This window comes from Callorhinus ursinus, unplaced genomic scaffold (assembly GCF_003265705.2).
Source record: "Callorhinus ursinus isolate GAN/ISIS: 27379988/994484 unplaced genomic scaffold, GSC_fseal_2.0 scaffold5, whole genome shotgun sequence".
Classification (NCBI taxonomy): Eukaryota; Metazoa; Chordata; class Mammalia; order Carnivora; family Otariidae; genus Callorhinus; species Callorhinus ursinus.
In genome coordinates, this window is record NW_027397067.1 from 72,264,586 (window position 1) to 72,286,997 (window position 22,412).

Genomic DNA, 22,412 nt, shown 5'->3' on the forward strand with positions numbered 1-22,412 from the left:
AATTATATTCTTGTATAATCTTATAACAGCCCTATGAAGTAGAACCTGTTAGCACACCCATTTTATAGGCGAGAAAACTGGGACTCAGAAAGTTAAGTAAATTGCTGAAGGTCGCATAGCCACTAAGTGGCAGAGTTGGAGCTTGAATACTTTTTCCCCACTCCAAAGCCTATAGACCTGAAACTGCTACCATTATGGGATATGATTATGTAATTTTAGAGCCTTTTGAAAGTTAAAAATAAGAAGGAGCCGTAACAGATGTCACTTAAGCACTCGGATCCTCACTATGCACAAATATACTCATATTTACACATAATCTTAACATGGTTAGGTTGTCTGTTTCCTAGGACAAATGGGGCATAGAACGAATTGAATCAGAATGTTAAAAGGGTATTGAGGAAGGGGCATTGCCAGGGCACAAAATACTTCCATAAGGTGACAGAGGAGAAAGGAGCATCCTTCCTATTGTGGAATGAGGCCCTCACTCTGAATTTGCTCTTTCTTAGTTATCTCAGGGGGGGTTGCTCACTCCTCAGTTTCAAACATGGGGGGTGGGGGGCTATGTTTCTCTGTAGGATCGCCTTGTCTGATTCCATCTTCACAGCCCTCAGATGGATTGCTGTTTGCGTGTCAGACTGAGGAGTTCTCCTCTGTAACCAGAAGCCATCAAGACATGGAAGATATGACCCCAGCTCTGACAGAGAGCCAGAAATACCTAAATACAGGAATTCTAGAAATGGCTAGATTTTGATATTTGGCTTATTATTTTGCCATGATTTCAGGTCAAATTTAAAACCAAATCAAAGTCACACTGCAAGACTGAGTGCCCGGGGCCATTTTGTTGGTATGTTAGCTTCTTTCTTTCTCCAGTCTAGAGAAGTAGAAAGGGTGGGCTTTAGAGAAAGATCTGGGTTTGAATCTGGTCCCTCCCACCCCCCGACTAGATGAGTAACGTGACTTTCTTCATCTGTGAAACAGGACTGCTAATAACTACCATTCCGCGTTGTTGGGAGGATGATACAGATAATAGAGGCACAGAGTAGGAACTTGATACACAGTAACCCTTCCTCCTTATCAGGTCTTTATACTTGTCTTTCTCCCCCCTTGACTACATGTTACTATCCCCCTTACTACACACATCACTTCGTATGTATCTCTAGGTTCTCGGGGTTTGGGGCTGTTTCAGGGTTTCTCAGGGTTGATTACCTCCGCGTTTCCATGGTGATTTCTCAGTGCTATGTTTCTATTTCTGCTCTAGCTGAGAGTCTTCCTGTTTTGTTTTTCTCCCTTCCTGGTTACTTTTTTTGAAGTGCATGCAGACCGAAGAAAGATGGACAGGGATCCAGGGCAGGGCAGAGAATATTGGCAGGACCTGGCTCTACCGGGGAGAGAAAATCTCCCCAGTTGATGAACACCACAGCATTCATGGTCTGAGTCCACATGGAGATGTCCTACTGGCCACAGCAGGTAAATCCCCTGGGCGAAGCCTGGTATCACGCTCCCATGCAGAATAAATTCTTGCCCCTCCAACTCTTGAAGTCCTTGGACAGCCTGATCCGCACATAGCAGGTCCCTCATCGCATTATTTAGGGTCTGCTCTCCTCCAGGAGATTGGAACCCTTGGGACCAGGAATGGGGTTTTATACAGAGCTAGCCACAGTACCCTCCCCAGATCCCAGCAGAGTAGTGGCTCATAGGGAAATGGCATCGATATACTTTAGGCACTTTATCTGCTTGAGACAAGTAAGGAATGAAGCATTTTGTATACTTATGTGAGGCAGTGTGCAAAATGCCGCACATGATAATCTCAAATGATTCTTCAAAATGGACCCATCCAGGTGTTATTATCCTATTTCACATCTGAGGAAGACCTCTAGGTTCAGGGAGATGAGCGACTTGCTTAAGGCCACAAACTGAGAGTCAGAGGCTGGATTAAGACCCTGGCTCAACTGATCCTCACACCTGCATGGTTCCCTAGACCAGCACACAACTTCTCCAGCAATGACTTTATACAGGCAATAATGGAACTGGGAGAGATCCCGGTTTACCTCAGGCAGAAATTGAAAGTTTTTTTTTTCATAGCAATGATCTCTTTGAAAGAGATATACCTGAAAGACATAAAAACCACCTGGCTTGCCAAATCATCATCTCCAGCTTAGTTTTTTTAATTAGGTGATCTTTATTAGGAATCGATTCATGAAGAATCACCACTTCTTGTAAGCAGCTGATGGGTCATTTGCTACAAGGAAGAGCAGAAGCCTTGTAGGTCAGTTTCATGGCAATGGGAAATGCCAGGTAGCAGAGGGGAGTTTGAGCAAAGTGTTAGATTACCTGCTGTCCATGGTAGAACACAGCAAGGAGGAACATGGCCATCAGCAGCAGTGAGGCCTCTTTTGTCCCCAGGAAATCTCTGTTGGAAGAAGAAAGGCAAGTGGGGTGAATTTACAACCATGGAGGGACCCCAGAGAGACTCAGTAGGAGACCAGGTTCAGAAAAAAGCGAGATAAACAGAAAGGACGGAATATTTCTTGAGCACCCACTAGGTGATACGGGCTGCTGTCTGAGGGTTTCCATATAGGCTAATTCAGAAATCAGTTGATTCTCCAGGGTCTGAGGTCACTTTGGTCACACCTGGTGGACGAATCTAGAGTCTAGCATCTCGACAATGCCCTCACATTGATAAAAATGTTTTCCCTTTGCAGAACTCTTCCGGACTTCAAAGAGCTTTGAAACTTTCTCATCACAAAAATCCATGCAAAGACCAGGATCTCTTCCTTTTCCTTTAGATGTTATTCTATTTAAGGGACAGGTACATGGTGCCGATGATATGGCTGTCTCTGTTCTAACTGCTTTCACTTAGATTCTTAAATCAATTCTGTGAGTCGGACACTATTTTAATTCTATCAATTTTTTAAAATTCTTACATCAATTCCATGAGTCAGGCACTGTTATAATCCACATTTTAATTCTTATATCTTTTAATAAAGACTCTGTTCTTTGTGCATCATCTCCTCCTGGACTGACACCCCCTCCCTCCTCAATGCTCCATTCACAGTCCTTGCTAGGGTACAAGCTGAGGTGCTGCTGGTCTGGCCTGTCCTGGGCTCTTCCAGAGACCAAGCTGGAAGGCAGCTAAGATGGATAAGTGTGTATTTAAACACTGATGTGACTTTCAGTCATCCAAGGAATTCAGAAGTTCCAGGGAGACCTTTGTTTGATTCCGAATGTTTTCTCTCATTTCAGCCCAGCACGAAGCCTTTCTCAGAACAAGCTAGGCCAGGAGGCAAAGGGTTTGGAGGAAGCAACATTGGACTTTGAATATGGACACAGGCGATTTGTGGCAATAAACAGTCCCCTGGACAGGCTTCTGGGGGCTAATGAAGAAAACTCAGAATAAAAATGTTTTAGACAAATTGTCTGTAGGGACAGTGGGACTTGCTTTCCATTACGTAACTCTTATTCTTCCCCCACCTTTCTCCATCTCGGGCAATGCCCCCCTCATCCACTCACCCCAGTACTTGAGCCAAATACAAAAGCAAACCTAGGAGTCAGCCCTCACCACCCCAATATCCAAATCCTGTCTGCTCTTCCACCCAAATACATCCCCAGTCCCTCCACTCTCTCCATCTCTACCTGTGACACCTGAGTCTAGCCACCATGACTTTCAGTAGCCCCCTTTATTGCCCTCCACCATCTATTTCCAACATGGTCGCTGGAATGTTCTGTGTCACTAAAACCAGATCACATCACTGACTGTTTTATTGCCTCCCAACCACAAGCACACATATACTCACTAGTGACCTAACTCTGAGGAGGCTTCAGGACACAGGGGGCCATCAAAGAGGAGATGCGGTGTGTAGAGGGAGGGGGGAGAGTGAACATTGATATGGCTGCACCCAGGTGGTCTCCAGCCTTCTCTTTTCTCTCCTCATGGGAGATGAGCAGGAGTAGCACTGGGCTCAGGAAATGGGGGCATGAACCCCGTTGCCAAGACCAACTTCTCATCTAGCTTTTTGTCGAAGACGCTCCCAGCTGATCCAGGCAGACCCAGTCCAGATCTGCAGCTAGAACAAGAACTCAGGGACAGAAATGTGCTTTCTCTTGGGGAGCTCTTGTGCATACAGGGACCCAGGGGCCCAGCCCCATGTCTGCAGGCTGGCACAAGATTCAGATTTGTGAATTCCTAGTTCCATCTGCTTTTCCTTGGAGAGAAGATGCTAATAATAGATGATACTCTTTATTGTGTCTGTTGTCTATAGCCCCAGTAAAGCACATAATTACTGAGCACTACTGTGTGCCAGGCACATGCTGGGATACAGAAAATGAAGAAGGCACATTGTCTTTGCCCTCAAAACAGTCCAGGAAAGGAGAGAGCCAAACGGATAGATAAGTTCACAACACAATGCACTCCATCGTAAAAATACGTCGTTGTTGCCATGGGAATACATGGAAGGAGAAAGTAACCCAGGATGGATATTCAGGGAACACGGGAGCTGAGTCTTCAAGGGTGGTAAGACTTCAGGAGGAAAAGATAGGAAAGGCTCTATAGACATGGGTCATGTATCTTGCTTAAGCTAGCTGGTTGAAAAGCTGCTGGTGCTTGTTCTTGCTCCTGTTGGGGATGCTTGAGACAAATCCCTCCTTCCCACAGCTTCATAGAATGGGAGACACCCTGCATTTAACTCCTCCTGAGTGTGCCCTCACAGAACTCCTGCTTTCCCAGGCACTTCTGACATCCTTTTCTTTGTGACGTAGAAGACTTTTGGAAGGCTGGCAATGTATCACTTGCAACACACCTTCAAGGGAAAACACAAATGCCTCTGGAAAGCAGTGGTTGACCAAAAATAAAGAGGTGGCTAGATCAGAAAAAAAGTACGAGAAAATTGTTATGAATGGTTTCTTAGTCTTTGAGCTCTATTTCACCTGGAAATATTATGGCCGGAGTCAAGATTGCAAAATATGCATAGAAAGTCAGCCAGGCCAAGGAACATCAAAACAGAACTGTCATTTGAATTTAGAAGGAACTTTTTTTTTTCTGGTAGCTTCTGTGATTTTTTGAAGAACTTCCAAGAGAGCTAAATGACCAAAATGTGTATGAAATTTTAACACTTTGTTTGATACTGGGTGGCACAGACTTAAATCCAGTGATATTTTGAATTAATTTATTTATAGTAATAAAATCACAGAATTAATACAACCATCTCCCTATGCTAATATAAAGGCACATAATTAAGTAAAAACACATGTAGAATAATGCTAATTCTCGAGGGCTATAACAGTCTTTAGAGAGCATCTTATCTGGTGTCTCACAAAAAATAATATTTAATTTGAGTGTTACCCATTACAGAAGTATTTATGCTAACTGTGGTAAATTTGGAAGCTAATATAAATTCACAAATTAGAAAACAGAAATTGTCCTTACGCCTACCACCCAGAGAAAACAATGGTTAATATTTTGGAGTTAACTAGGGGCGCCTGGGTGGCTCAGTCGGTTGAGCGTCTGACTCTTGATTTTGGCTCAGGTCATGATCTCAGGGTCCTGCGATCCAGGCTTGCATCAGGGTCCACACTCAGGGGGAGTCTGCTTGAGGATTTCTTTCCCTCTCGTGTGTCGCTCCTCCAGGTCATCCTCTCTCTCTCTTCAATAAATAAGTAAACCTTTAAAAAATATTTTGGAGCCAACTAAATGTCAGTTCCTTTTCTTCCATGCAAAAATATGTTTACAAATTTAGGACTGTATGGTTCATACTATTTTTGAAAGCTACTTCTGTACTTAGTATATATTATGAAAATAATACCATGTGATTAAATACTTTATAATGCAAGTTGGGTGGATCCATTCTATTCCATACTATGTGTACAATAGATAATGTAATATCCCTTGCATGACTTTGATTTTATAGATTTAAGATCGAGGACCAGGGTGAAGCTACTTGCCCAAGTTCACACAGCTGATTCCTATCAGAGCCAGGATGTGCATTCACCATCTCAAGCACCAAGTTCAGAGCTTTGGCCATTTGTGCCCCTGATGCCAAATTCTTAGTTTAGCTCTTAGTTCCCATTTCCCCTTCTGAAACTCAAAATAAACCAGCCAGTTTGAATGATGCTTTATTCTGTTGTCATGCTAATGACTACATTTGCTAAGTGCTGATCTTATGCCATACCTGTAATAACACTTTACGTACATGTTCCTCTTTAATTGTCATATCAATGATTAAGACACTATTAGCCCTTCTCCAGGAAAGAAGAAACTGAGGCTCAGTTGTTCAACGACTCATTCTAGTTCACCGATCTAGTGAATGGTGTAGCCAGGCTGTCAATCTACATCTCAGTGATAACTTTCTCAGTAGCTACTGTGCTCTCCTATATGCACTTACTTGTAATTGCTTGCCCCTGAGATCCTTGATGATGAAAATAATGTCTTATTCATCTGTGAAGTTGTAGGGCCTAGCAAAGGTGGGACACATAAGTGCTTATGGGATGGAGAACACTTGGTTTCAGGGTGATGGTGAGTAATAATCATAGAGGTTGTGGAGAGATGACACTTAGCTTGCTGTGATTCAATGGTATAAGAGGATTCCCAAGGAGCTAAGGCTTCTTTCAGTCAGTCATTTATTTGATGTTTCACTCAACAAATTTTTACTTGGACATCTGCTGCCAGGTACTCTACTAAGTGCCAAAATTCAAGCATGAGTAGTGGTCCTTGCCCTCAAAAACTCCTACTTTAATGGAAGAGGAAGACATGAAAATCAATGCTTGCAACACAGAGGGAGAAGCACAATGATAAAAGATGATGTGCACAGATTAGAAAATGAAGGATGATCAGAGAAGGCTTTACTGTCTTTGAGTTGGACCTTGAGAGGGATGGGTTGGAAATAGGGAGATGGGTGCGTCCAGCAGGGGTGTGTGCAGACGCTCACTGGGTAGGTAACCAGCATGGCTTCCCATGGCCAGAACACAGGATGTATATGTGGTGGTCTTTGGAGCTGTAGGAAGCAAGATTGAAGGAGTCACGGGGACCAGACCAGGCAGACATGTGGAGTCCTTGAGAAACAGGTTGAATTTTTAGCTTCTCAGAGGTTTTTTTTTTTTTTTAAGATTTATTTATTTTTTTTTTAGAGAGAAAGAGAGAACAAGCGGGGGGTAGGAGGGAGAGGCAGAGAAAGAGACAGAACCCCAAAGCAGACTCCCCACCAAGTGCAGAGACCGACACAGGGCTCGATCTCACAACCCTGAGATCATGACCTGAGCCAAAATCGAGAGTCGGATGCTTAACCAACTGAGCCATCCACGTGCCCTGGAGCCCCTTCAGGGTTTTAGGAAGAATAATGAGTTGACAAGATGGCTCTGATGGCTTTGAGAGGGATGAACTGAGAGTAGGGGCTGGGAGATCTGTTAGGTGACAGCAGCCCAGAGATGAGATTGTGGATCTTTCTAGAATAGCAGCATTTATGGCATGGAGGGGGCATGTGGGATAATAATTTTTAGTATCAGTCAAGTGCTTATTCTATGCCAGGCCTTGTGCTAAGTTTCCATGACCACATTTGATCTCTTGGATACTCCTACAACGTAGGATTGGTTATTACCCTCACTTTACAGATGAGAAAAGCCTTGCTTAGAGAGATGGTCACTTTTCATAAAAGTGACCTCAGGATCCCGCAGCTGACTGATGGCAGAGCTGGGGTTTGAACCTAAGTGCCTTAACTCCTTAACTTGTACTTACACGTGTTGTGATAGAGTGCTTCCTTACAAAGCATGATGAGAATCTCCAGGGATTGATAAGATACTAGGGGTGCCTCTCCTGTTTTGGGCTCGCTAAGATGTGGAGTTGTTGTGGAGGGGCCTCTTGAGCAGACTGGGAGATGCTGGTCTGAAGTGTCTGGGACCATCTCGCCGGAGATGAAGCCAGGCCGCAGGTGGAAGGTTCTTCGTACTCTGCGTTACAGGGGTACCTGACCCCCAGGTACAACCAGCGGAGTGCCACTGAACCAAGGTGAGCTCCTAAAGTGTCGGCTAACTCCCCAACAGCATGAGCAGGCTGTGGCTGCCAACTGGACCCACAGTGGCCACTGACCTGCTGATTTATAACACAGCAGACGAGAAGGCTGAATGAGCTCTTCTGCTCCTTATTAGTTTAGTTCTGTCGATAGCGAAGTGTGAGTTAATATGAGACTCACCAATAATTGACCTTGAGTCGGGAAGAAGCTGAGAAAAACATTCCAACGTCAGCAGCAGTGAGTTTGGGATTGCGTTCACATTCACAACCCTGCTTAACAATTTCACTACAAGTTCTTCCTGAAGACTGCAGAACAGAATTCAGAACTAATAAACCTCTCTCCTAAATAGGGGGGAGGGGCTAGGAATGCACTGTTATGGATCACCTGCTATGTACCAGGCACATCAGAGCCTCACACGGTCCTGGGATAGGGGACAGTTATTCCATTTCACTGATGGGCAAACTGAGGTCCAGAGATGGGAAGTGACTTCCTAAGGCAACAGACTCTGGATTTGAAACCAAAGCCCTGGCTTGTTGGTTTAATTTTATTCTTACCACAAATGTGGCTTATTTTGTTCTACATTTCTTAGCCCTCTGTTCGGCCATGGCAACAACCATCGCCACTAACCATTTCACCTAATTTGAAACTGTTCCGACTTTCTTTGAACCCTGGACATATCATGAGAGATTCTTCAGCTTGACTTAAAAGAAGTGTGTGCAGCTTTGACAAAGGTGGACTTTGGAGCCAGGATGACCTGAGTTTGTCTCCAGATCTGTTTGTTACTGTCTGTTTCCTGTTACCAGGAAAACTGTTTAACCTTTCTGAGACTGTGTTCTTCGGATGGTTGATGTGAGGATCAAACAGGGTAATGTACGTAAAGTGTCTGACACACATGCTTAACAGACACAAATTAGCATCTAGAATTTATAAAGAACCCTTGCAAATCCAGTAAGAAAAAGGTGAACAACCTAACAGAAAACCAGCCAAAGGATATGACCTTGACAGTTCACCTAAAAGGAAATCCAAATGGTCAGTCAACAAGCAAATATGCACAAACTTACTCACAATCAAGGAAGTACTAATGAAAACAATGAGACAAAATTCACACCCATAAATTCGACAAGAATTTTTAAAGTCTAACAAGGGTGGGGGTGGGAACAAGGAGCAACAGGACCATTGCTTGTGAGAGGGAAATTGTTTTAGGCACATGGGAGAGCAATTTGGCAATACTGTACAAAGTGGAAAATACAAATACCTTACAATCCAGCAAGTGTGCTTTTAGATATAAGTTCCAGAGACGTTTTTGATGATGGTCACTGGGCATTTTTTAAGTAGGGAAAACTGCTATCAGCCTGAATGTCTATTAATAGGTCAAAGGATAAATATATTTTGGTACGTTCCTATTATGTAATCAGAACATATTACAGCTGCAGACTGTGAAAGCAGTCTGCAGAATTACATCCGTGGCTATCAACCTAGATGCGGCTAAGAAATGCAATACTGCACGATACCGAAACAATTTTATAAGTAATTTATAATATAGACATACCTAAATCTATGTAAAAAACATGGATGGGAAGGATACACATTAAGTGCATTAGAAGTTGGCTCTTAGGGGAAAGAGAGGAAAATAATGCCGGGGACAAGAGAACTTCAGCTAAATATCTGAGATACTTTATCCTTTTAAAAATGTGGAGGTAGGGGTTCCTGAGTGGCATAGTCAGTTAAGAGTCTGACTCTTATTTCGGGTCAGGTCGTGATTCCAGGGTGGTGAGATCAAACCCCGCATCAGGCTCCACGCTCAGCGAGGAGTCTGCTTGAGTCTCTCTCTCTCCCTCTCCCTGTGCCCCTTCCACTCCTGCTCTCTCTCTCTTTCTCTAAAATAAAGAAATAAATCTTTAAAAAATGCAGAAGTAAATATGACTCATTATTAGCGTTGTTTATTTCCAGGGGATGGTTCATAGATGTTCATATGATTAGTATCCCACACATTTTCTGAGGCTTTTTGGACAATCTCTGCTTCATCTTTTTCTCATTCTGTGGGCCTCTTACTGCGGTCTCAGTTAGCCCTGTGCTTCCTACACCTGAGGCCCTTTGCCTCTGCCACTTCCGGTGCAGGTGAAGCTCCATGTTGCAAGTGTGGGGTCTAGCTTCCCCGTGGGGCTATGTGAGGGACCACGGGCTGTCACCAGGACATTCATCCAGAGATGGAGCTGTGACTCACAAGAGACAGGAAAGGGATGGAGCCAGCAGAGAAATTCCTCTCCCTTTCTGCTTCCTGAGCCTGCCTTTCCCCACTTCCCTGCCCATCCAGAGACATTTCAACTGAGTGGTTCCTTTCTTTTCTTTTCTTTTCTTTTTTTTTAAGATTTTGTTTATTTATCTGAGAGTGTGAGAGAGCACAAGCCGGGGGAGCGACAGGCAGAGGGAGAGAGAGAAGCAGGCTCCTCACTGAGCAAGGAGCCCGACGTGGGGCTTGGCCCTAGGACCCTGGGATCATGACCTGAGCCAAAGGCAGACGCTTCACCGACTGAGCCACCCAGGTGCCCCTGAGCGGCTCCTTTCAATCTCTTCACGACCCACATGGCCACAGAATACCATGTCAGCCTGTGTTTGCCTCCTGACCTCTTCCCCTCCCTTTCCCTGCCCTGGAGTTGTGCTGGCCCTTTGCCTTGTCTCCGGCTCCGTTCCAAGAAATCTAGGCTGAGACATTATTTTTTGTATTTTTCTGTATTCTATAAATAATCCAGGGCAAGGAGCATAGTAAGTGTTCAATGCACAGTGGCTGCTACTATTAATACCATCACAGCCAAATTATAATCAGACCCTATGCATCTCAGAGCTGTTAAATTGGAAGGAATCATAAATTATTAGGTTTGGAGGAAGGAGAACGGAGATACTCTTTAGTTACTACTCAGCCCAAAGTTTAAAACCGAAAACAAGGGATTTTTGCCTAGACTTGTAAGCTAGCGAGCGCCTGAGCTGAGAAACAGAAGTCAATATCCAACGGTCCCCAAATTTTAGTGGCGCCATCACAATCAGCCTCCCAAGGGCTCCATTTCCCACTGGGAGTTGAGCACATTTTGAGCATGTGATGGCGGGCACTTACTCTCCACTGTGGTTCAGGTTGTCGTAGCGCAGAAAGAGGCCCGCATAGATGGTCTCGGTCAGCAGGGCGTAGATGGCGATCATAATCAGCAGCACCGCCAGCTTCAGGACAGAGTTCAGGCGGAGGAAGACTGCACAGGTCACCATGGCCAGCACCCCGGTGAAGACAAAGTACTGGAAACAGAGAGAGGGGAGGTGGTCAGACTCAACAGGAATATGGGAGGGCCGATCCCCTCAGCACGGGTGCCAGAGGGTCTCCTGACGCAGACGGTGGCTGAGCACCTCCCTTTGGAGACCTCAGGCTGCCCTCAAGTTCAACAGGCCTCCAACAGAACTCATCACTTCCTTACCACCTCCTGAGCCTCTGTTCCCTGGCGTTTGGGGACCATTCACACCAGCCCTAAGCCAGAACCACTGGTCTCTTCTTTGCTGCCTTTCTCTTCCCCACACTCCACAGTCAGGCCACCCTAAGTCTGTAGCCTCCACTTCCTTCAGAGAGTTCACATCCAGGCAGCCCTCCCCTCCCAAGCATTGTCTGTTCTGGTTCCAGAACAGTTTCCGGCAACTCTGTCTGCTTGCAGCCCCCACCCCCCACTGAACACACAACTGTCTTTCTCTCTCCTGAATTTCTAAAACACAGACCTCATCATGCCACGCCTCAGCTTGAAGGCCTTTTACGGCTCACCATTCCTTCAAATGGTGTTTTCCTTTCTGAGAGGGAGCTCACAAGGCCAGCACGGATCAGATATCCCTTCATTTTCCAAACCCAACATACATTTCAGCCTCACCATCTACCTGCATCTCCCATGGCTGTTTCCTGACTCTCCTGGCCCTCTGTGCTCTGCATCCCATGTCCTCTTGCTCAGAGCTCATCCATGTGACTAAGCCTCACTTCTCTGACAAGTGTCCTTTCCTCTGAGAAGCCTTAGTGTGCATTTCCAGGTGCCCTGGAAACTGCCTCATTCCTCCATAGCACCACCCACACTCAGGATAAGATTTATCTCCTTGTATAAAAAGTAGCTGTCCAAAAGGCCAGTCTGGCGCCACTCAAGCTGGAATCCTGATGCAGCCCCCACAGCTCAGTCTGCCCAGCCAGATTTCAGCCTTTTGTAGGATGCTCCCCAGCCTCTTTCCCTTACAGAAGCATCCCACTGTATCATTCTGAATGTCAGGTTTGGATAATGACTCTCCAGTGGGAAAAAAGAATAAAAGATGTGTTATCAAGGCCCACTTGGTTCTCTTATAATTTTCAAAATAACTGGCCAAGATGGGGATCATAACGCCCACTTTACAGGTGAAGAGACTGAAGCTCACAGAGCTTAAGTGAGTTGTTTGAATTCTCACAACTGTCAAATGGCACCTAGGACCCTTGGAAGCAATCTGTCCACATATATGTGACTCCAGTGGACACACTGAGTTTGACAATCCCTAAAATCCACTGCAGCCCTCTTATGCATGGCTCTTTGTAGCAACTGGCTGTCTCCTCTCTCCTATTACAGAAAGACAGTTTCTGGATGGGCAGAGGAAACCATAAGATTTCTAGAAATCTCCAAGCAACTATGGAAGACACGTTATTGAGTTCCTAAGTCAAACCGACTCATTAATGTATACTTTCAACAGTGATATCAACAAATGTGGATAGTGCCCTGATGAGTCCCCTATGAGGGCCAGGTCCCATGCCTTTATCGTGCATATGGTGGACTTGGGAATGAATAAGGCAGCATGCCTATCCCTAAAGACCCCTGTGTCTGGGCACCCTTTACTTTTATCTTTCTTTCTTAGTAAATCCAATTACATCCATGTCTCAAATGGATGATGAGCTTTCTTCAACTCTCCTTTAAGATCTTCCCTTGGCAAGATTTTCAGGTAACTCATCTTGATGCCCTGAATCCATCATTTTAACAGATAGAGGAGAGGTGGGTAGGCCTGAAGCGTCTTGTTTCGTTGTTACCTGCATCATAATGAAGGGTTGTGCACAGTTTTGTCAATGAAAATTATGAATCGTGTATTAAATCAAAGCTGTCAAAATGACTATGGCTTTAAGAAAAACTTTATGAGGGCACAACAGTTAAGTTTAAGAAGTGTAAGAAGGATTTACTGAGTGGCCGTTGCAATCAAGGCATGTTGTTAGGCATTGGGAATTCCAAGGTGAGAGACTGCCTGGACCATATCCTGTGGTCTAAGATGTAAAGCTGACATGGAAAGACCAACACCAATGTGCTGTCGCGTGCTCTGCCAGCAACGTGATCAAATATGATGGAGCACAGAGGCAGAAGGAACACACGTTTGGAGAAGGATTTACGGGATAGGTGGATTTGAACTGGATCTGAAGGATGGATAGGATTCACATGACGGAAAAGGGAGAACATTCTAGGAAGATAGAATGACATGAACTCAAAGGTACAAAGGAACAAATCTATAGAATGAATGCCTTGGGTATATCAAAACACCTACATAATTAATCATAAAGAGAGCTAGTAACATTGGCAGGCAGGGAAGTTTCAAATGAGTTGCCCTCCTTCTTTCTCTGCCAAGACATCTGAAGTCACAGTAGTTAAATATAGTCCCATGTTTGCACAATGGATTGGTGGATCTTTCTCTTTTTGTTGCCTCCATCGACTGTGCTAGTGTGCTCCTGGCAGCTCTGTTATCACCCTCCATTCCACTGAAAAGAACCACCTTGCTCACTGCCTTGCACAGTTTAGGAAACTTTCTGCTTTAAAGTTGAACCTTATGGTGATGCTGTAAACCATAGGACGTCAAAGGTATGAGGACCATGGGTGAATAACATCAGGAGCTTTTCCTCTGTCTCTTTTCTGGCTTGAATGGATAGTGGGAGCGAGGCCAGAAAATGGAGAGGAACAGGAAGCTAGGAAGTATTATGACTTTGTGAAAACCTCTCTTTCAGCTGCATCTGGGTGCATGTTTCCTACAACTTGGAAGGATGCTGGGCCCAACACAATGACTAAATTTCTGTCAAACGACCGATAGTCTCTGGGTTCTTTTAAGTTAGCCCAGGAACTCAGATGCTCCATAGCTTCTGGAGTGCCCCCTGAATGGGTCCTGAGCATTAGGGGTTCACAGGTGTGGCAGGGCAGAGATAGGAGGCAAAGCCACGTTGCAAAAACCCTTGTATGTACTGCTGAGAAGTCTGCACTTAATTCCGCAGGGAGACATGGAAAGGCATTACTACACAATATTTTTAAAAATGTAGGACGATGCTTATCCTGGCAGTGCTTACTGGTCGATTCAATGCCGTCGCTTGCAAGACTATGCCCTGGTCTTGGCTGTGCTTCTCTGATGACTGACCTCAAATTTTTTTAAATCATCATCAGAGTCCATTTTTGAAAAATATAAAAAATGCAGTCTGTGTTTGATTCCTGAACAGGGATGTCCAGCCAGATCATGCATCTCAGTGACTTTCAGAAATTAAATGTGCTTCCAGAGGACAGCAAATTGAAATCAGCTAACAATGGTCAGCAGAGAGGAAGATGGTGACATTGTTGGAATTAAGTGTGTGCCCTCCAAGGCCACTCCCTAAGCATGGGCAACAAGTGCAGGGTCTGGAAGGATCTGGCTCCCTGAGAACGATACAATGCAAGGTGGTCACCATCTTGGAAACAATTGGTGAAGGCAGGAGAGCGAGATTATGAGAGGGAAACAGGCTATGAAAATATGGCCTGTTCAAAGTTTTTAGTCATACACTGGACACATGATCATGTAGATAAGCTCATGTTTGGAGCACAGAACGTTGTGCATTTAAGAAATTTGTAACGGCCCTATCTTCCTTAAATTCAGATCTCCACTTGGGCAGGCACTATTTTCCCCTAGGTACCAAAGACTTCAAGAAAGAGACAAGAAAGAAACTAAAATTGAATGAGTGTTTTATGGATGTCATCTCTTTTTGTCACCCCAACAATCTTATGGATATTATTAATAATGCCATTATAGGGGTGCCTCAGTCGGTTAAGCAGCCGACTCTTAATCTCGACTCAGGTCTTGATCTCAGGGTGGTGAGTTCAAACTCTGTGTTGGGCTCCAGAAAACAAAACAAAACAAAACAACAACAAAAAATAATCCCATTATGGAGATGAGAAAAATAAGGCTCAGAGAAGTTAAGTGACTTGTCCAAGGCTACAAAGCAAGTAAATGGCAGAAGAGTCCTCCTTCATTCGAGGTCACCACACAGCCTCTGCCACCCATACCTGTTCTGTTTCCCATGTTCTGTTAATGTCCTTAAAGACTTGAAATCTAAGCTTCAGCAAGGCTTGTTGGTTTTTGGATCATCCTGTGTCTTTATGGCTTTTGGGCTCTTTGTGGGGAAAAGCGATTCCAAAAACTGATTATCACTTGGGAAAAAAACACATCGATCTTCTTTATATATTTAGCTATAACATCTGATCGGCTCTGTGCAGAAACAATGAGCTCACGTAACAGCCCTCTGTTCAACTAGAAAAAGTTCTGAAATTACTGCAAAGCCATTTGACACTCCTTCTTTGTTTGAATGTTTTGGTGGGCCTGCCGCTGCAGGAACGTGGGAAAACCTAATTTTATCCTGAATAGCAGCTGGGGATTTCTGACCACCCTGAATAAAGTTTCCTCCAAAACCACTCAGGGTTTGGACTCCCACCTGAGGAGTTAACCAGAGAAATGAAAGCACTAGTTTTTATCGTCACTTTTGGAATTAAAAAAAAACTGCCTATTTGCTTGATCGTGGATTCTCTTTTCTTTTAATTGTTTCTCTTTCTCTTTCTGCCTTCTTTTTGACTTTTCTCCCTCTTGTCTTCCTCTTTCAATCCCCCCCACCTTTCTTCTCTCATCTCCATCAAGACAGCAAATATTTAATGAACAAAGACACAGATAATGACACCCCTGTGGGAGACTGGCTCTCAGGGACACTTCAAAACGTTAGCAAGCTCTAACTGTTCCTGCAAATACAGTTGACTATTTATTCAAATGTGCCAGCGCCTATAATAAAGGGGCTTGACTCTAAAATGAAGGTCTTCCTATCGAGCCTGCTGAGAACCTGTGCAGGTGTTGAGATAACCACACTCTGGGTTTGTGCATGTGATTAGCATTCGTTTCGCAAACCCATGTCTCTTTCCTCCCCAAGACGATTTCTCACATCATAGTTGGAATGCGGCTTTCTTCAGTCATTTACTGTATCTTCATCCATTTTGAGTAACTGGCAAGCTCCAGTTCAAGACTAAATTATACTCGATACCGTATATTAGAACAGCCTCTTATGCTTACACCGCATCATCCATGTTTATATGGTATGTTTATATCACATGCTTTCACACTGAGTCCTGTTTCTCATGGGGTGAGGTAGAGAGGTCAGGTACACAGATGAGGAAGCCAAAGCTCAGAGAGATGAAGGGATTTGGGGGCACACTAGTGTGAGTGCTGGGAGGCGCTGTGTGTGAATAAGTCTTTTACAAGGTTTGAAGGTCTAATTCCTTCTTGTTTGGTGGACAAATCCCTAGGTAGGGAGGCACAACCATGTATATCAAGATGGCAACTGGTCAGTCCAATCAGGCCATTGGTGGTAGATGGTGATGGAAAGAGTCCAGATCCCCATCTTTTAGGCCAGTGGGATTCCTGCATCTGTGGGAATGCCAGGAGTTGGCAAACTCTGTAAAGGGTCAGACAGTAAATATTTTAGCTCACCGGGCCCCACACCATCTCTTGCAGCTACTCAACTCTGCGAATTGTACTATCAAAGTAGCCATAGACGGGGCACCTGCAGGGTTCAGTTGGTTGAGCGCCGACTCTTGATTTTGCTCAGGTCATGATCTTGGGGTCCTGGGATTGGGCCCCCATTATGCTCCACGTTCAGCATGGAGTATACTTGAGGACTCTCTCTCCCTCTCTCTCTGCCCCTCCTCCCACTCGTGCGTGCTCTCTCCCTCTCTCTCTAATTAAATAAATAAATCTTTACCCAAAAAAACTAGCCATAGACAATTGGTACTAAACGGGTGTGGCTAGACCCCAATAAAAGTTTACTTACAAAACAGGTGGCAGGTAGAATTTGGCTAGAGGCCACAGTTTGCTCACCCCTGAGCAAGATGATCCTTTGGTTGTGGGAAGAAAGTATTGAAACTCTTATTTAATTTATCTCATTTTTAACATTTCTACATTTTGAATACGTTCCATAATGTACATGATGCAGTAGCATAGTGATACAGGAATGTAACTTAGAGATAAACGTGTATCAGTGGTAGAGGCTCAAAACCTTCTTACAGGAAATCATAAATACATCATGGTTGATGTTTAATGAGCATCTGCTCATTAAATCAGCACTTTGTGCTAGATGCTACTCTGGACACTTTACATGGATTAATGCACTTAATCCTCACAACTGCCTTTGAGGAAGGTACTAGTTTCCTCCTTGTTTTATAGGTAAAGCAACGGAAGCACAGAGATGATATGTGATCCAAAAGCCACTTTCTTAGGACTGGCAAACCCATGAGTGCTGTGGTCCTGAGTTTGGGAGTTTAGGTTTGGGGTCAAGGGTATGCACTGTTTTAGAGTGATGTGGAAGCCCAGATGAATAGCTCACGAACACCAACTTCATGTCAGATGACACGTTGGAGCTCCACATCTGCTAACTCAATTAGGTAGGCACCATGACAACATGATATTCCCTAACTCCACAAAAGCCGTGTGAAGAAGATATTATTTTTCCCACTTTCCAGACAAGGAAGCTCAGGTTCAGAGAGAAGAAGAGCTGACTCAAGATTCCACTGCTAGCAGGTGAAGGGGCTCAGCCGGGAGTGAAATCCAGCTTTGCCTAACTCTCCACAGCTGATGGGTGGCCAACTCACTGCCTCTTGGAACACTGCTCATGTCCCCCAAACCGAGATGTTCTCAGGGAGCTGGTGGCCCACAGAGTCCATGAAGTCTGTGCTCTCTTGGTACTTGGTGGGAGGAGGTCCCCCAACAAGAGCTAGTCCCATCCTGCCCTGGACTTCCTTAAGAAAAGCCTATTTCCCCCCTAGGGATGGAGGACTGAGCCTGGATGCAGAAGCACGAAGTCAAGAACAATCCAGATAGGGTTTGAACTGCAGTTCCAAGTCTCGAGAACTGAATTAAGAAGAGAAGGACAGAAAGAAAGAAGGAAGGAAAGACGTGAGGGAGGATGGAAGGCAGGCAGGAGTGGTGCTGGGTGGCACTGAACACGTTACTCTCTGGGCCTCTGTTACATTATCTAGAAAATGGAGATAACAACCACCTGTGCCCCCTACAGTTGGAGGATTGAATGATGCCATGCGCATCAAATAGATGCTCTGTACCTTGTACGGGGCAGGAGGCTTTCTCTCCTTTTCAGAACATTTCTCACAACGATTCTGGGGCCTCGTTGAGACAACACAGAGCCTTTCCCCCACCCAGATGGTGGAGAGGTCTTAGAGGACAAGGGTCTACCTGGGTCCTTGGGGTGTGAGGTTGGCTGGGGTCTGCTGGGACATCCCAGCTGTCCTCTGTCCTGACCCAGAACTTCTGCCCCTGAATGTAAAGTTCTGGGCTATGGCTAACACAGCCTAAGACTGTCCTTTGTCCAGTGCCATAGGCTGACCCCAAGACCCAGGGCCAGACCTCTGGCTCTGTGGCCAAGGGAGGGTGAGACTTACATAATGATGGTGGGTATCTGCTGGGACACCTCCTGATCCTGTGGTGTTGCTCTTTGCTTTAAGTTTAGTTGTGGTTTTCTGTGTTTGTGACTCATCAGCTTTCTTCCTTCTATCTCTCCCCCCTTCCTCCTTCCCTCCCTTCTCTCCTTCCTTCCCTCTCTTCCTCCCTCCCTCCCTCCCCTCTTTATCCTTCCTTCCACCCTCCCTTCCCTTCCTTCCCTTCTTTCCTCTTTCCTTCTTTCCTTCCTCCCCCTCCGTCCCTTCCTTCCTCCTTCCCTCCCTCCCTTCCTTCCTTCTTTCCTTCCCCCTTCCTTCCTTCCTCCTTCCCTCCCTCCCTCCCTTCCTTCCTTCTTTCCTCCCCCCCTTCCTTCCTTCCTCCTTCCCTCCCTCCCTCCCTTCCCTTCCTTCCTCCCTTTCCTTCCTTCCTCCCTTCCCTTCCTTCCCTTCTTCCCTCTTTCCTTCTTTCTCTCCTCCCTCCCTCCCTTCCTTCCTTCCTCCCTTCCCTTGTTCTTTCTTTCTTTCCTCCCTTTCTTCCCTTCCTTCCTTCCTTCCTCCCTCCCTTCCTCACCTCTCTTCCTTCCTTCTCTCCTTATTGAAGGCAGCAAATACCATTTGAGACCTAACTCTGCCCTACATTGGGAACAACAGCACATTCTACTCTAGGATTCTGAGATGAGAAGGGGAAATGAGTAGGGGAGCGGGGGAGGGGAAGAGGAAAATGGATAGAGGTATAGGTGAAGAAGGAAGAAAGGAGGAGGAAGAAGAAGGGAGAATCAGGAAAGGCTGGAAGTGGGGTGGGAAAGAGGCAGGGGAGGGAGGGAAAGGGAGAGAAGGGGAAGGAGGAAGAGGAGAGCAGGAGGAGCAGGCGGCAGAAGAAGGAAGCAGGCCTCTTGAACGTTTTCTGAGACCCTTCAGCCAGTTGTGCTTGTGTGGAGCTGGTGGCGGTACCTAGGCCCAAGTCTTGCCAAGGGGAGCTCGAGAATAAATACCTCTGGGTAGGAGCAGATATCTGTAAACACAGCTGAGGAATTGAAAGTCAGGTTCTTCAAGGGTATCGACTTGTCAAAATCACACCACAGCTGCGGATTAAAAAAAAAGAACAACAACAACAAAACAAAACAAAACAACACAGGAACAACAAAGTCAGTGTGAGTGCTGGGAACAAAGCAGTGTGCTGAGCTTCAGCAGGAGCCTGGGCAGACCAGGCCCTACAAGGGGCTTCATTCCAGAATGGAGGTGCCAGCTGGGATCTCCTCTTTCATTTTAAAGAAGGTACTGGCTCAGAAAAAGCATTTGCAAGCCAGCCCCAAAGCCAGGTTAAGACAGCTCTGCTGGCCCCATCACGTAGGGTCAGTGGAGAGTGTCTGTGGGGCTCTGAAGAGAGCCAGATGGCAGGAGAAAAGGTCTGGGGGATGCTCGCAGCCTGCTTCCTCCTCAATAGCTGGGAGGATTCTAGGGATCTGAGGGGGGCACGTTTTCCAGAAAGACTCTTAGCATGAGGCAAGGCCGGTTGGGGGTGGTGGTGGGCATTCCCTAGGCCAGAAACTGCGGCAGATTTTGCGGTGCTCGGGAAGGAGTAGCTGCCATTGGCTGAATGCCTCCTCTGTGCCAGACACTTTGGACAAAAAAGCCTCACAACCACCTTGTGATGTAGCTACTGTTTTTATCCCCATTTTACAATAGAAAAATATGAAACTCCGAGAAGTAAAGTAACTTGTCTGGGATCACCGAGCTGGTAAGCGGTAGAGCTGAGATTTGATGGCAGGTCTATCTGACTCCAAAGCCTCTGAACTACCTGCTGCACCACTCTGGCATGGGTGGCCCAGAGGTAACACTGACCTGAATCACTGAATTTATTTCCAGATCCTGCACCCCAGAAATACCTGATTCCTCAAGCCTTGAGATCCTGGCTACGCCTCCACAGACCATGATCAATGTTCCTAAGCACTTCCGTTTTCAATTGCAATAATCTATAAAATATTCATTAGATGATGACTTTAATTAGATTAGGATTTTCCTTTTTCTTTACGCCATAGAATCCTTTCCTACAAGGCCAACCATAGAGCTTGGGCAACATAGACTGTAAGTAATTACTGGGCCATTCTGGACAGTGAATTTCAGGCAGTATAAGCCTCCGACTCACAGGCTGACAACTGTGGGAGTCCTCAGTTTGGGTCGCTGAACACGTGGAGACCCTCCCTCAGGCCCAAAGGCCACAATGATGGGCTCAGCCACAAGATGGATGCCTCCACTAGCCTCTCTCAATGTGCCAAGTTCAAAACCTGGAATCAGACAGATCACTCCTAAAATCTAGAGTAACTCAGCCTTGGACAACACAGACTGTTTGTATATACACAAAAAATGCTGGCGCTATCATGTTACCATTCTAGAGAGAAAATGAAATCATTAAAACATGTATTACCAAATTAAAAACAGTGACAAATATGGCAGCTAGAGAGTCATCCAAGTTCAATGTGTCACATCCAATATGAACCCTTAGAAAGTCATAGGCAAGATCTCAAGCTTCCTGAAGTGCAGTTTCCTTACCCATTGCATGGGAACGTTAATACCTACCTGTAGCACATAGTAGGTGCTCAAGAAATGACAGATCTTTAATTTCCACTCCCCACCCCACCCCCACTCCCAGAGATACAATTTATTATTTGAGAATGAGCATGAGTCGTGGAGTCAGACAGACCTTATTAGCAAGTTATTTCATGTCTCTGAGCCTCAGTTTCCTTAGCCATAAAGTGGGGATAAGGAGACTTACCTCACGGGGTTTATGTGAGGATTTATTAAGAAAAACACGTACAGCTCCTCCTTCAGTGCATGGCACATAGCAGGTAGGTACTTAAAGGAAACTCTGACGATTATAATTGGTTGGCCACTGACAATATAGAAACTTTAGGGCATTTACGCTCCTTTGGAGCAGATAACCACCCCCACTGGGAAAAAGACAATTTGCCACCAGTAAGATGCACAGCTCTGACGGTAGCCGTATCTCTGTTCTCTATCCCTAAGCTTGGGGCTGCACCAGGCACTTGAAGGTAAGTGGTACAAAGGAAGAAACAAAAGAAGCTGCAGGCTCCATAAACCCTTCATTCCTGCCTGCACGCGAGAAGCCAGAGGGTTGGTGGGTTTGGAATGCTTACGATATTCAAGATGGCGCCCAGGAAGTTAATCAAGATGGATGCAAAGATGATGACGTTCCGGGCCAAATAGGTCTCGTTAATCCAACAGCAAGTTTTCCGGAGGACGAGGGGCAAACACTTATAATCCTCTGCTGTGGTGATGAGGACCAGAGCCGAGTGCAGCATAATCAGGATGGAAAACTGGATGGCCATTGGCATCACCCTGCAGGGAAACCCAGAACGTTGGGTCACATAGCATCAACTGTCTGATCTCCACTCACTGGGCAACACTGGTAATCACATTCATAACTACCCTTCCCCACCACTGGCACCCGATAATTCTCTAAAGTTCTGTTTGTTCAAGAAAAATCAGCAGGAGACATTTTTATTACATCCATCCCTAGAATATTCTATCGAGAAACCTTGAAATGACCATGAAATATTTGGCATGATTTATTGTTCCTGCCTTTTTTTTTTTTTTTTTGCTTCTTCTATCATCATCTTTCTCACTAGGCAACTGCTGCCAAAGCAACACACCACTGGAA

At 45.3% G+C, this 22,412-nt stretch overlaps 1 protein-coding gene across 1 annotated transcript in view; it reads right to left on the bottom strand.

The window, feature by feature from the left end:
- Positions 1–22,412, bottom strand: part of ADCY8 (adenylate cyclase 8) — a 227,133-nt gene that overhangs the window by 27,153 nt on the left and 177,568 nt on the right. Inside the window, exons 10-13 of the mRNA XM_025871521.2 lie at positions 21,889–22,090; positions 19,726–19,815; positions 11,107–11,279; positions 2,332–2,410 (exon numbers count right to left, since the gene is read on the bottom strand). Coding sequence (XP_025727306.1) covers positions 2,332–2,410; positions 11,107–11,279; positions 19,726–19,815; positions 21,889–22,090 — 544 coding nt within the window. The remainder of the gene's footprint in view (positions 1–2,331; positions 2,411–11,106; positions 11,280–19,725; positions 19,816–21,888; positions 22,091–22,412) is intronic.